The following is a 14,728-nucleotide window of genomic DNA, read 5'->3' as shown; positions in this document are numbered from 1 at the left end:
GCATCATGAGACATGATTGTGGGCGAAGTAATCACTTCCCCACTGTGGAAATGGCAAAATTATAAATGGAACCAAAATGAACACTCAACAGCTACGAGGAGGCAGTTCCCACTATAACGATTTTCATATCCGACAGTCAGGTGACCCAGAAAACAGGTTCTAGTGCCGCACTTGGATCCCTGTCCCACAGCTTGTACAATGCTAATATAGAACTGGGGTAATTAACCTTTACCAGCCAATAACCTATGTTGAATCCAAGCCTGTGAAATTAAGTTTGAATAATGTACTTTCTTTTCAATATTGTGGGGCTACAGGTATGTATTTTTCATTACAAAAACCCAATATATATGGAAATTAGTATAATATGATTAAAAGGTCAATTATTTAATTTTAACAAAAGTTTGGTAAAGAGAATCATGGTAATATATTTTTGACCCCTCATCCAAGGTGAGGAATCCTCAGTATGCAGCAGAAAAGCAAAGGAAATATATGTCCTTAGTTTACACTCAACGCAGATACAAAAATGGAGGCGGTGGTAGGGGACCCATGTTAGTGCTCCCAGTACCCAGGCGAGATGACCCCAAGTGCACGTGTAATCTCCTAACGCAGCACTGAAGCAGGCACGGGAGGGAGAAATTATATATCTGACATAACGAAAGGCCGTCTATGGAGCAACATAGATATTGGTAAAAGCAGTATTACAATTTGTTAAACCAAACAGCAGGTCTTGAAAAAATACTTAGAATTAATGGTAAATTAGTATCACACTACTTTAATACATAACCTTGTTTTACGCCAAAGCTGTACAATAACACCCCTGGGGCGTCCAGTATGCCAGATCAACAGTGAACTATACATAAGAGTCCAGAAACCAATAACTTCATCCTGTAATTGTGCTCAAAATCTAAATTTCAACAATCATTTATAACCACAGTAGTCCTGGATGAGGATGGTTACTTAATTACGGGTTCACTGCTTGCACAGACCATGTTATTTCTACTGCTTGATCGTTCGTGTCACTTATTATATAAATCCTTCATAGCAAAATATTGACGTGTAATGCAATACAACAGTCTAATGTAACCGTGGCAAAGTTAGGGCACAACTCTTTACAGTCCACAGCTGCAAAATGAAGATGCACCCGCTTCTAATGGAGCAAGAAAGCCATACACTAAAGTCGATGGAGAAAATGTTTGGCTGCAGTAACATAAATCGCTCTCGAGCAGAATCTGGTCGTATAACGTCTTTGGCGGGTGTTCTGCATTACGGCTGCACGGTCTCTGCAGGAACGAGATTTCCGGTCGTATCCAGCTGCATACATTTACAGGAACACGCCGACACCGGACACTCTGCATGGTCCCTGCAAAGCAGTATCCACAGGTCATTGCAGAAATATACACAAAACAGATACACTAACAGGGATTGGGAAATGGACAGTATTCACGTGTCTATGGTGGCGTACTTATGTCTTGCCACAGCCACATTGTTCATCAAAAGTGGTTTTAGATTCTTACACAAGTTTACACTCTATTATTTCCCCTTCATCCACTAGGGTATAGACGGGTGATGAGTGGAGCTTGGCACTTTAAATTTGTTTAGAATTGTGTTAGGCTCCTCCCCTGTATACCCCTACTAGACTCAGTTTAGATTAGTGCCCGAGGGAGCCAGGTGCTTACTAAGGCTGTCTCCAGCCTTCTTACATTTTCTTTTATTTGCTTTGAACTTCTATTAGGGCTTCAGCAGGCAGACTACAACTCTTATTTCTGCTGGAAGTTTGCTCCAGAGATAACAAGAGATATGGTAAGAACTTACCTTTGTTATCTCTGTTTCTACGAAGTCCATAGGGTCCACAGGGTTGACCTTGGGGTATAGGTTGGGAACCAAATCCGGGCACCACGCAGTTAAAGCTTTTAGCTCCCAGGATGCACTGGGTCCACTCTCCCTATAACCCCACCCCCAAGCCAGAGGCACCTCAGTTTGTAAGTAGCCAAAGGCCGGAGGAGGAGAGAAAAAGAGAGAGAAAACTGGAACACTCAATAACCATACTCACCGAAATGGGAGACGGAAAACCGGTGACCAGCCACACAGCCCATATGAAGCCAGGTGCGTCAGGGCGGGCGCCCTGTGGACCCTATGGACTTCGTAGAAACAGAGATAACAAAGGTAAGTTCTTACCATATCTCTTGTTTTCTACTTCAGGGTCCATAGGGGGTCCACAGGGTTGACCTTGGGGATGTCCCAAAGCAGTTCAACCAAGGGTGGGGACGCTCCTGTGCTGAGAGGAGAATCCGTCGCCAAAAAGGAAGCATCCTGAAAGGCAAAGGAAACCAATGCCTAGAACCTTAAAAAGGTGTGGACAGAAGACCACGTGGCCACCTAGTAAGGCAAAACAGCCGAGGCGCCACAGCGAGCCGCACACGAGGGTCACATGGCCCGAGAAAAAACAAGCATCAACAACAGGAAGGCCTACCCATGGGTAGGCCCCTGAGGAAGACCTACGAGGCCATCCAAGTCAACATTTGGTTATAGGCCGGCCATCCTTTCCTGTGAAAACCAGAAATCTCAGACCACCAATAAGGAGTCCGATTTCCGTAAGGAACCTGAACGGATCACATAAATCCAAAGAGGCCAGACCACAGTCAATGAGGCCACACCAGCCGAGAGGACTGGGGACAGAATGGCCGTACCATAAGTTCCAGAATAATATGGAACCTGAAAACCACTAAGAAGAAACACAGGGCGAGAGCAACTCCCACCCTGACATGATGCCCTCCAGAAGAGGGAGCCACATGAGAACGCTCCCAATTCAGACACTCTCCTGGTTGATATAAATACCCTGAGAGAAAGAGAGAGCCTAAGCAATAGACCATGTAATGGCTATCACAACCAGCGGTTCCATTGACTGTCCCCGGAGGTAACGAAGAACCACTACTTACTCCCAAGGAGTCCCTAGGGAGGACAAATGGAGGCATAATCAAGAAAACACTCCAAAGGATGAACTGGATACCAGAGTGAAGCAATTCCATATCTTAACCATACTGACAGTGTAGAGATCCGCACTGTCAGGAAGACCAGGCCAAGTGTGAAACCCAAGCCAGCCGGAAGGAATGCCAGAATATCTGGAAATCCTGGACACCGGAGGATTGTATCGACAGGTACAATACCATAAGATTTATGGCTGCCACAGTTTGTGGTAGGTCCCAGCAAAAGCTGATCCATGTGCTCTAATCATTCCAACGATGACAAAGCCAGGGAAGCCGTAAGACCACTGTAAGGACACAGTCAAAGACAAACGACCCAGGTCCAAGGCAAAACCAAGGACCCTGAGACAACAGGTCCGGGCAGTGAAGCATCAGGGATGGAGTATCGATGTAGAGACTCCGAAGATCCAAGTACCCCTGACATCTGGGGCAATCAGGAGCCACCAGCAGGAAAGCATCTCCGTCTCGATTGAAAACACTTCCAAAGACCTCGAGGAAGAAGGGAGACCGGAGAACACAGGTACACAAAGTGGAAGGACCACTTCACCGACAAAGAGTCGCTGAAGTTTGCTTCAGAATCCCCAGAGCTGAACTGTAACACCATAGTGTGATAAAGTCAGAAGGCCATGAGGGTCACCTCAGGGGGGCCCCCCCTGCTCACCAGGAGATGAAACCTCTCTTGGGGAAGAGACTAGTCCCCGGGATGCACGTCGTGACGGCTGAGGACTCCCGCTTCCCAATGGAGAGCTCCTGAAATGAACGCTGCCGAGATGGTCGGGAGGAGACCCTCGGACTATGTCCGAATATGTGACATACCTGTCATTGCCACCCAACGAACAGTGTTGCTAAAAAGGAAGCCACTGTCCTGACCCTGTCGGACTGAACCTTTTCAGGTTCACCGGGAAACAAGAGTTATGCCAGAGTAAGTTAATTGACAGGGTGGAATCGACAGACGTCCAACTGCACTGAAAAGGATTCGGTCCAGACACTGTCCCTAGCAAAGAAAACCCTGGACGAGATGGCCATAGCCACCCGGACAGGGACCGACTTGCCTCCGGAGAGAGCATCATCGTTTGAACAGTTATCCGACAGAAAAAACTCATTCCATCTGGAGATGAGCCAATTATGGAAAGGCCTGGAATGGAACTGAGCCCATTCCACCATGCATCCCAGAGTGTAAAGACATCTGTCGACTGCGCAGACAACCATGTACTCCTAATGGAAGAGAGGAGATTCCGTCTTACGCCAGAAGAATTCTCAGATTCTGAGAATCCAGCAGGGATCCTAGATGAAGAATACCCAGAGAGGGATGCAGGGAGGACTTTTTCCCCGTTGATTAAACGTCTGCACCCTGAAGAAGCCACAGTCATCCTGACCTGGCCGTAAAGTACCCCGGTGATCCCGCTAAGAGCAGGAGGCCGTCCAGGTACAGGAGCATTGGGATATACTGAACAGAAGAACTGACAGAAAATCCAAAACGCTGGTAAACCCCTGTGGGGCTGAGGACAGTCCCAACAGGCAGAGCCCGAAAAATTGTAAGTGTTGCTGTGATACAGCAAACCTCAGCCCATGCTGAGGAAAGGTCTCTGTAAGTACCCGTAGGCACGCGTCCTGTATATCCATTGATACCCTAAAGTCCCCAGGTTCCAAACATCGTATGATGGAGCATAGGGATTTCCTCCTGAGCCCAGGTAGCTTTAGGAACTGGTTCAGGGAATTGAGACAGAGAACAGGCCAAAGAGGACCATTCAGCCACCGCACCAGAAAGAAAACAGAACAACCAGTCCCTCACTGAGATAGTGGGGATGGCCCAATTAGCTCCGCTTACCGCAACAACTGCATAGCTTTCTGGATCTGTAAGGCCCTTGTAAAGAGGGCGTACCCTCCTACCCACGTAGCCGCGGCAACTTGACACTAATACCGGGCGAACTGAGAAAATCGGTATCTCCCAGTTGTAGGCCTGTCCCGTCAGACTGAAGAGATATCCGTAGGTTCAGAAGCAGGATCGGCTGGCAGTCCAGGCCTGCTCGGTACTGGATATGTCGGCCCTTGTAGATGCCGACAGTCTACGAAGAAACAGACCTTTAGGCTGACCCAGAGGACAAAAAAGACTTAACAGACTTAGTCTGAGGCCTTGTAGTGTGCATAGCTGAAAACGGTAAACTTGTCGTTAGTAATACTGCCAATGTTACTACAATCTTGTCAAGGTCAGGACCAAACAATATCAACCCTAAAGATGGTATCTGCACCTCTGCATTCTCAGAGCGCAGCCATAGGGTATTACGGAGGATACAGTCGCAGCCGGAACTCTGAAAGTTAGGAGACTGGTATCCAATATAGGCATGTCCACCTATGACAACTGCATATATTACCTGAGCGACCAAATACATTTGAACCCCCGACGTGTTGGAGGGGAAAAAACGTTACAAATGCATCAACCCAATATGCAATAGTATTAACCAACCATGCTATAGCCATGGTAGGATGGGTAACAACTCCTGAAAGCAAGTATACTGATTTCAGGCAGAGTTACCACCTACGGATCCGAAGAATCCGACCACGCAGGAATGGGAGGCGTAGTAACGTCTGTAATCAGACGAGTAACACGCCCATCCCCCCCAGGAGGGGCTCGTGATGACCCTCAGGGAATTTGGGACAGGAGGCCAAACACTGTTGTAACACCTCCTATCTGGCAACAGCCAGAGTCCCGCTATGCGATCCACCCGCTAGTCAGCAACAGGTAACCCGAAGGCACGCAATACTGAGGGTGTATGATACAGGTGCAGGTCAACATTCACTCTAACCAGAATGGACCTGCTACCAGCCCTAAAGCAGGGATAATAATACCTGAAATAGGCTTCCCCCCGTGTAAGAGGGAAAGAGCCCCGAACAGTACCCAGTTCACGGCAGAGCCAACTGGGAAGTAACCACAGGGCGTCAACCACACCAATTAGCGTTTCGTAGAAAACGACATCCACCCAGGGTGGCTGTTGTGGTAATCCCTGCAAGGGGAATGACAGACTATTGTGGCACCAGGGGGAATTCATATACTGCGAAAAACCCCTGCAGGGAGCGGTAGTCTGTGTCACAGGGGAAGAGTGCAAGAAGCTGCGAGATACCCTGAGATGAAAAGGGCAGTATGGTGAAGTAACCCCAAGTGAGGTACAACAATGGGGCCCGCCCGGCGATCCGCAATTGAGAGGATCCCGAGAAAACAAACCGCCCAAGGGGGTCGTGAAAGAGGCCGGCACCAGATGACGCCACATACAGAACCCTTTATGAGTCAAATCCTCCGCACTAACACCTGCAGCACATGGCTTGCAGGATAGTAAAAATGGGTGCAGTATAACGCTCTATCTCCTGGTCAGACATATCTGACCAATCTTGGCGGAAATATTAAGCAGCACTATACTGGTCCTGACTGATGCCAAAAATTAGCTGCAGGGACCCATTTTCAGCGTATGCAACACACAGTTCCATCTAAAATATGGCAACGTGCAGCACGCAACAGTATGTGACAAACCACACAAATATTAACAAGTATATAAATGTGAGGTCTCAGAACCACCCTAAGTACAGCTGTATTAGGGCAGATAAAGAAAAGGGATAGATATACACTGACAGGTGAGAGAATAAAGTACAGTCAGCACTAGCATAAGTCACATACAATGCAGATATATACATATATACATAAACATGTCATATAATATACTGCACTATTACACTGCATTCAACTGCCCAGATTCAGTGTCTGGGAAGGCTACAGCGCTGTGTACACTGACCTGATGGTGAGGTACGCAGGGGGACTGGACTCACTGCCATCCTGAGAGATTTCTGCTGCACCACAGAGATAAAATGGCCGCTGGAGACCTCAGAGGAAGCGTGGCCTGCGGAGGAAGCAGCTCAGCGACGCCAGACTATGGATACTGAAAGGCGCGCTGAGCTGAGGGGAGGAGCCGCTGTAACAGGGAAGGCTGCCTCCCCTGGCCGACTATTAACCTCCCGGGACGCCGGCTCCCTGCACCGATCGTTAAGTCCCTGGTGGTCTAGTGGACACACGGGGTATGGGGGGCCCGCCGCCACTGCCGGCGCCTCCGGTCTGTCCCCTGAGACCGGAGGCACAGGACTGCATTTGAAATGCGCGGATCACCGCAAGCGGTGATCCGCGACCTTACCTGCTCCCCGTGGATCCGGCAGCAGTCCTGGGCGCCCGCAGAGTCCGGCTAGTACAGACTCTGGGGTCCCGCTGAGATCCCCAGATCTGTACTGGCGTCTCAGCGCCAGCGGGGTGACGGAGCGGCAGCTTAGACGTCCTATGGACAGTCCGACGCTGCCGCTCTGAAGAGTCCAAAGTCCATGAAAAAACTTTGTCCCTATAAAAATAAAATAAGCTTAGGGGCTGCTAATCAGCTCCCCCTGCGCTAACGGTGACCCGACTCCGGCCGGGCACCAACTTAAACTGAGGTGCCTCTGGCTTGGGGGTGGGGTTATAGGGAGAGTGGACCCAGTGCATCCTGGGAGCTAAAAGCTTTAACTGCGTGGTGCCCGGATTTGGTTCCCAACCTATACCCCAAGGTCAACCCTGTGGACCCCCTATGGACCCTGAAGTAGAAAACCTGACCTTCCAGTGGGCCAGTAAGGTAGACTTTACAGAGAATATGAAAATCAGGGATCTCTTGACCTTAGAGGTACATCACGTAAAGATCTTGCATTTCGTATACAAACAGTACAAAAATTCCCTTTTCAGCTCTAGCGGTAGGACAGGGAACACAGAAGGTGGGTTGTACCAAAGCAGTCTTCAATTGAGGAGAGGAATGTCCAAGAATGACCCAGCTGCCCGAAGAACCTTAGTAGCAAAGGCAACCTCCGCAGAAGCAACTATGTAATATTCTGAAATATATATATGGGGACGGCTACTATGTGTACCTGGGTCACCGACACCCCCATCTAGCTACATACAGTCAGGTGCATAAATATTGGGACATTGACAGAATTTTCATATTTTGGCCTCTATTCACCACCACAATGGCTTTGAATTGAAACAAACAAGATGTGCTTTAACTGCAGACTTTCAGATTTAATATGAGGGTACTTACATCCAAATCAGGTGAACGGTGTAGGAATTACAACGGTTTCTATATGTGCCTCCCATTTTTTAAGAGGCCAAAAGTAATGGGACAAACTAAACAATCCTAAATCTAACTTTCACTTTTTAATAATTTGTTGCAAATCCTTTGCAGGCAATTACAGCCTGAAGTCTGGAACGCATAGACATCACCAGACGCTGGGTTTCATCCCTGGTGATGCTCTGCCAGGCCTCTACTGCAAATGACTTCAGATGCTGCTTGTTCTTGGGGCATTTTCCCTTCAGTTTTGTCTTCATCAAGTGAAATGCATTTTCAATCGGATTCAGGTCAGGGGATTCACTTGGCCATTACATAACATTCCACTTTTTAGCCTTAAAAAACTCTTTGGTTGCTTTTGCAGTATGCTTCGGGTCATTGTCCATCTGCACTGTGAAGCGCCGTCCAATGAGTTCTGAAGCATTTGACTGAATATGAGCATATAATATTGCCCGAAACACTTCAGAATTCATTGTACTGCTTTTGTCAGCAGTCACATCATCAATAAATACAAGGGAACCAGTTCCATTGGCAGCCATACATGCCCAGGCCATGACACTACCACCACCATGCTTCACTGATGAGGTGGTATGTTTTGGATCATGAGCAGTTCCTTTCCTTCTCCATAATCTTCTGTTCCCATCACTCTGGTACAAGTTGATCTTTGTCTCATTTGTCCATAGGATGTTGTTCCAGAACTGTAATGGCTTTTTTAGATGTTGTTTGGCAAACTCTAATCTGGTTTTCCTGTTTTTGAGGCTCACCAATGGTTTACATCTTGTGGTGAACCCTCTATATTCACTCTTGTGAAGTATTCTCTTGATTGTTGACTTTGACACATATACATACACCTACCTCCTGGAGAGTGTTCTTGATTTGGCCAACTGTTGTGAAGGGGTTTTTCTTCACCAGGGAAATAATTCTTCTGTCATCCACCACAGTTGTTTTCCGTGGTCTTCCGGTGTTGCTGAGCTCTCCGGTGCGTTCTTTGTTTTTAAGAATGTTCCAAACAGTTGATTTGGCCACACCTAATGTTTTTGCTATCTCTCTGATGGGTTTGTTTTGATTTTTCAGCCTAATGATGGCTTGTTTCACTGAAAGTGACAGCTCGTTGGATCTCATATTGAGAGTCGACAGCAACTGATTCCAAATGCAAATGTCACACCTAGAATCAACTCCAGACCTTTTACCTGCTTAATTGATAATGAAATAACGAGGGAATAGCCCACACCTGTCCATGAAATAGCTTTTGTTTAGTTTGTCCCATTACTTTTGGCCCCTTAAAAAGTGGGAGGCACATATAGAAACGTTTGTAATTCCTACACCGTTCACCTGATTTGGATGTAATCACCCTCAAATTAAATCTGAAAGTCTGCCGTTAAAGCACATCTTGTTTGTTTCATTTCAAAGCCATTGTGGTGGTGAATAGAGGCCAAAATATGAAAATTCTGTCAATGTCCCAATATTTATGCACCTGACTGTATATGGCACCACTAACAGGATCAAGATCATAGTCCCCATTCCCTCATGCAGAATTAGATAGCAGACACAGTGCATAGATCGGTCAGAAGTAGAGCTATTATCTCCTGGAGGGATTGAATTTTGGATTGGGGAAGGAACAGTCTCTGAAGCACTATACTGAAGCAGATGCCCAAGAACACCATGAAAGTGAATTGGGACAACAATTAGTGGGTCTCCCATATGGGGATATACAGGATACTTTCCTTATGGTTTGTAGTGACTATCTTGAACAGCTCCCATGGAAGGAGTTTGTGGAGGGCCTTTAGAGCTAGCACAGGCAAAGTGGGACTTAGAGGATTGGAGACCCTGTGCTTCAGGGAACAAGGTGCCAGAAGTCCTTCAGCTTTCCTGGCAAGTCTGTGAGGGAGTGACTTAGGCACAAAGCAGGTTCGAGTAATTGGCACCTGCCCACAAGAATAGGTGTGCAGGAAATTTGGCATAGCCGGGAGGGAGTCGGCTCTTTTGCTGCAGAATGATGTAGGTAGCTCAGAGGGATCCTGCTCCTCACATAAAACATTTAATCTGACATAACTGTGAACCATAGAGGTTGGGTCCCTAGTGCCCCTGAGCATGGAGAATTGGATATGTCTGTACCCCAATGATCTCTATGTATGAGGAAAAACTGCTGAAAAACTCAAATGATTATAACTCACAAAATGATTATAAACAGGATATTTTCCTTTTTTCGCTCTTGATTCTACAGACACCAAATTCTCACCTGAACCAGCTCATCATGTGCCCGGCGTGACCGCCATGCCGACAGTTGTGACACCAAGTGAACCAATTGTTAAACTGTGCCACTTTCTTCTCCTTGCTGAGGTCCACCTTCTCATCCGACTTTGATGCCCCTATCCAGAGATCAGATATATGAATGGAAATACTGCATACTTTCATTCTAGCAGCAGAGACTATATTCTAACAGAAAGGACAGTGCCATATACATTATGATGTGCTTACATTGTAAGTATTCGCTTTTTCTTACTGAGAAGGAGAGATTACACTCCTATACCACACTCCCTGCAGAGTGTGTGTGTGTGTGTGTGTGTGTGTGTGGTAAGCTGCAAGAGAATCCCTCAGATTGTGACTGATAATAGGAATGCTACAGGCTGCAATGGGATAATGGGAATGCTACAGGCTGCAATGGGAATGCTACAGGCTGCAAAGGGATAAAAGGAATGCTAGAGGCTGCAATGAGATAATGGGAATGCTCCAGGCTGCAAAGGGATAAAAGGAATGCTACAGGCTGCAAAGGGATAAAAGGAATGCTACAGGCTGCAATGGGATAATGGGAATGCTACAGGCTGCAATGGGATAATGGGAATGCTACAGGCTGCAATGGGATAATGGGAATGCTACAGGCTGCAATGGGATAATGGGAATGCTACAGGCTGTGATGGGATAATGGGAATGCTACAGGCTGCAATGAGATAATGGGAATGCTACAGGCTGCAATGAGATAATGGGAATGCTACAGGCTGTAACGGGATAATAGGAATGCTACAGGCTGTAATGGGATAATGGGAATGCTACAGGCTGCAATGGGATAATAGGAATGCTACAGGCTGCAATGGGATAATAGGAATGCTACAGGCTGCAATGGGATAATGGGAATGCTGCAGGCTGCAATGACATAATAGGAATGCTACAGGCTGCAATGGGACAATGGGAATGCTACAGGCTGCAATGACATAATAGGAATGCTACCGGCTGCAATGGGATAATGGGAATGCTACAGGCTGCAATGGGATAATGGGAATGCTACAGGCTGCAATGGGATAATGGGAATGCTACAGGCTGTAATGGGATAAAGGGAATGCTACAGGCTCCAATGAGATAATGGGAATGCTACAGGCTGCAATGGGATAATGGGAATGCTACAGGCTGTAATGGGATAATGGGAATGCTACAGGCTGCAATGGGATAATGGGAATGCTACAGGCTGTAATGGGATAATGGGAATGCTAGATTTGAATAGTACAATTGAAATGCAATAAGGTTGCAATTGGTGAAATGCAATGCACAGAGTAAATTGGATTTGTTTGTGTGACATCTGACTGGGATGGTAATATGGAGATTGTGTATGTACATATAGGAAACTAAGATAACATGGTGTTAGTGACCATACATACAGAAGCATAGTATGGCATATATATGTATGTAATGCATATCGATATTATAGGACTGCATATGGGTTAATATGGTTGTGTATATGGAGTAATATAGGAGTATATGATTACATATGTGAAGTAATAATACTGTGGTACTGTGATTGTAGTACAGTACATTACTATGTGTGGAAGACTATGGGGTTTGTGAGATACATGTGACTGCATGTGGTTTTATTGTAAGATCACATGTAGTGTGTGAGATACATGCAGGGGCATGTGTGCACTGAAAGCAGTGCAGCTGTAGTGTTTTGTAGTGCTGTATATGTAATATTGGAGTTAGCTGTATACTGGTAACAGTAAAGAGCAAGATATGTAGAGAAGCAGTTATAGATATTGTGACCAGCTGCACAGTAGTGTGGAGAGGGGCTTTGACAGTAGGGGCAGAAGGTCCGGCAAAAGGATGGAACCACAGTGTCCTGAAATCACGAACACGCCGGAAAAAGCAAGCGTGTATTTTGTCACATAGGACGGCGAGTGACAGATGCGGCCGTGGCTTGTGTGTTCATTGGTGAGGGGACAATCTGCTGTCTCATCTTACTCGGGGTAGAAATTTATAATATATGAACTACTCGTATATGGAGTAACAATTAGACAATACAAGAAGTCTCAATGTACAATAATTGTGCCTGGCGCAGGGGGCGGTTACCTGGACTACTGGAGACCGGATTCCCCATGTTAATGAGGCAGAGCGCACAGCGGGGGAGAGGTTTGCGGCAGCCGGGACAGCTGGTAAGCTTAGACTTGGTTGGCGATCCGCTGACTCCGTACTGACTGAATCCGCGGCCTTGGTGAGGCACCGACGAGCAGCTGTAAGAGATGGATTTCCCGCAGAAATTACAGCTCACAAATACCTGGCGGGAAAAAAAGAAGAATAAAAAGAAGCCTAATGGTAGACGAGGGTGCAGAGTGTAGATAACAAAAGAGATTATATGTGTGTGTGTGTATATATATATATATATATATATATATATATATATATATATATATATATATATATATATAAGCATGAAGGTGCAGCACTCCCCTCTCAATAAATCAAGCAGAGACCAAAGGATCAATATTGAGAGGGGAGTGCTGCACCTTCATGCCAGCGAGAAGGTGAAAGTAAGAGGAACAGAGTAGAACACACACAAAGTTGCGCTGGGTGGGCTGGTTGGAATCGGTATGATTTACCGCCGGACCCATGCCCAGCGGTTGGAATCCCGACAGCGGCATCCCGGCAGAGGAGGAAATCCCAATCGTCCTAAGGCAAGTATTGACTAACCTATTTCTACCCCCTAACCCTCCCTTAGGGTGCCTAACCCTAACCTTCCCTCCAAGTGCCTAAACCTAACCCCCATTCCCCGCCGCCTAAACCTAACCTCCCGGGGGGGGGGGGTGCCTACCCCTAAGTCCCCCCCGGGAACCCAAAATCTAACCCTCCCCCCCCCGCGGCTATCCGCGCTCGGCGTCCCTTCGATCAGGATGCCGGGCGTCGGGCTCCCGGCGTATGTCTAATGACAGGCGTCGGCATATTGACGCCTGTCTTTAGACCCTTGCCGGGATATGACAGTCGGGAAGCCAGCTGTCGGGATTGGGTCCGCCGGCTTCCCGACTGCATACCGGCTGGTTTGTGTCTGGACAATAAAATGTGTTTGAGGCACCAGGATGACAACACAAACCCTTGTTTGCTCTGAAGACCAGAAAACACCATAGGCTGAAAAGACCACACCATGCACAGGTCTGCCTTCTGTTTGTGAAAAACTATACGATAGATAGTACAGAGGTTGTTCATCTGCCTCCATATCTGGTTGGAAATTAGAACATCACAATCTTCATACAACACGCTGACGCCCCTCTCTCTGGTCAAAATAATTTTGTTCTCTGATCCTTCCCCCTCTCCCGGACAAACTAATACAGTACATCAGCACTGCCGCCATTTGCCAGCTAGCAGCAGACTGGATGACCTCTCTGTTGCCGCCCATTCAGAAAAAGAGGGAGGTGTGTGAAAGTCAGAATCACCCGTAAGATGTGTACGCAGCCCGCAACGACAGTTTGGTAAAATCGTTAAAATGCGGCCGCATTTGCACTTCTGTGCGCATTGGAATCTGGACCTATGTGGATCAGTTGACCATGTGTTATAATTAACTGGTTAAAGCAAAAACAAAATAAAAATCAATATATATATATATATATATATATATATATATATATAACAAAAATAATAATAATAATGAAAAAAAAAAAATACACAAAATGTTTTTTATTGCCGCATTACAAGGTGTCTCAGATTATGGCAGCTGATAGTCCCCCCCCATGCCGGATATGTGGTGCGTTTCTATAAGCAGCTCCAGTTTCCAATACTGAAATATTAATTCGCAGTACAAACCAACCTGTGCTAAAGGTTTAGAGCTGGGATCCAATTTACTCCGGTGGATATCAAACTCCGCTCTCTTGTGCCAAAACCTCCAAGCGTCCAGCAGGTTCCTGTAGTTCTCTATCCAGTACTGAACTCGCTCGTCCTTCAAGACATCAGACGGAGAACCCTGTATAGGACGACAACTGGTCAATGATATTTCATATACAGGTGTGCCCTCTGTCGTTGCCTTAGACAGCTCATCTAGTCTCGTATCTTTTTTGCCAAAAATGCGAATAAGATGCCCAAGGAGACTTTGCTGATTAATATGATGCGCGGTATGTGTATGGTCTGTGTGCGACTGCAGCTGTATAGGAAATGCTACGCTACAGTGACAGCCGCTCTTTTCCGCACTATGTTGTGATGATTGTACAGACTCGGCCGCACACAGAACATACACATGCCGCATATCATATTACTCAGCAAAGTCTGCTTGGGCTTCTTATTTGCAACGCATTTGCAGCGAAAAAGATGCCCGATGCCGGCCGAGTCACACATGCGCTCTGTGTAACCAGACTCAGAACGCACGATAAAATCCTT

General features: G+C 46.6%; 1 protein-coding gene across 1 annotated transcript in view; it reads right to left on the bottom strand.

Annotated features, from left to right (window-relative positions):
• Positions 1-745: 745 nt before the first annotated feature.
• Positions 746-14,728, bottom strand: part of MIOS (meiosis regulator for oocyte development) — a 32,936-nt gene continuing 18,953 nt past the window's right edge. Inside the window, exons 8-11 of the mRNA XM_088442245.1 lie at positions 14,166-14,318; positions 12,440-12,644; positions 10,344-10,473; positions 746-1,360 (exon numbers count right to left, since the gene is read on the bottom strand). Coding sequence (XP_088298371.1) covers positions 1,264-1,360; positions 10,344-10,473; positions 12,440-12,644; positions 14,166-14,318 — 585 coding nt within the window. The 3' untranslated portion in view covers positions 746-1,263. The remainder of the gene's footprint in view (positions 1,361-10,343; positions 10,474-12,439; positions 12,645-14,165; positions 14,319-14,728) is intronic.

This window comes from Taudactylus pleione, unplaced genomic scaffold, assembly GCF_031769625.1.
Source record: "Taudactylus pleione unplaced genomic scaffold, aTauple2 ptg000306l, whole genome shotgun sequence".
Taxonomy (NCBI): Eukaryota; Metazoa; Chordata; class Amphibia; order Anura; family Myobatrachidae; genus Taudactylus; species Taudactylus pleione.
The sequence above is the reverse complement of the archived record's forward strand: the minus strand, read 5'-3'. Positions and strand labels throughout refer to the sequence as shown.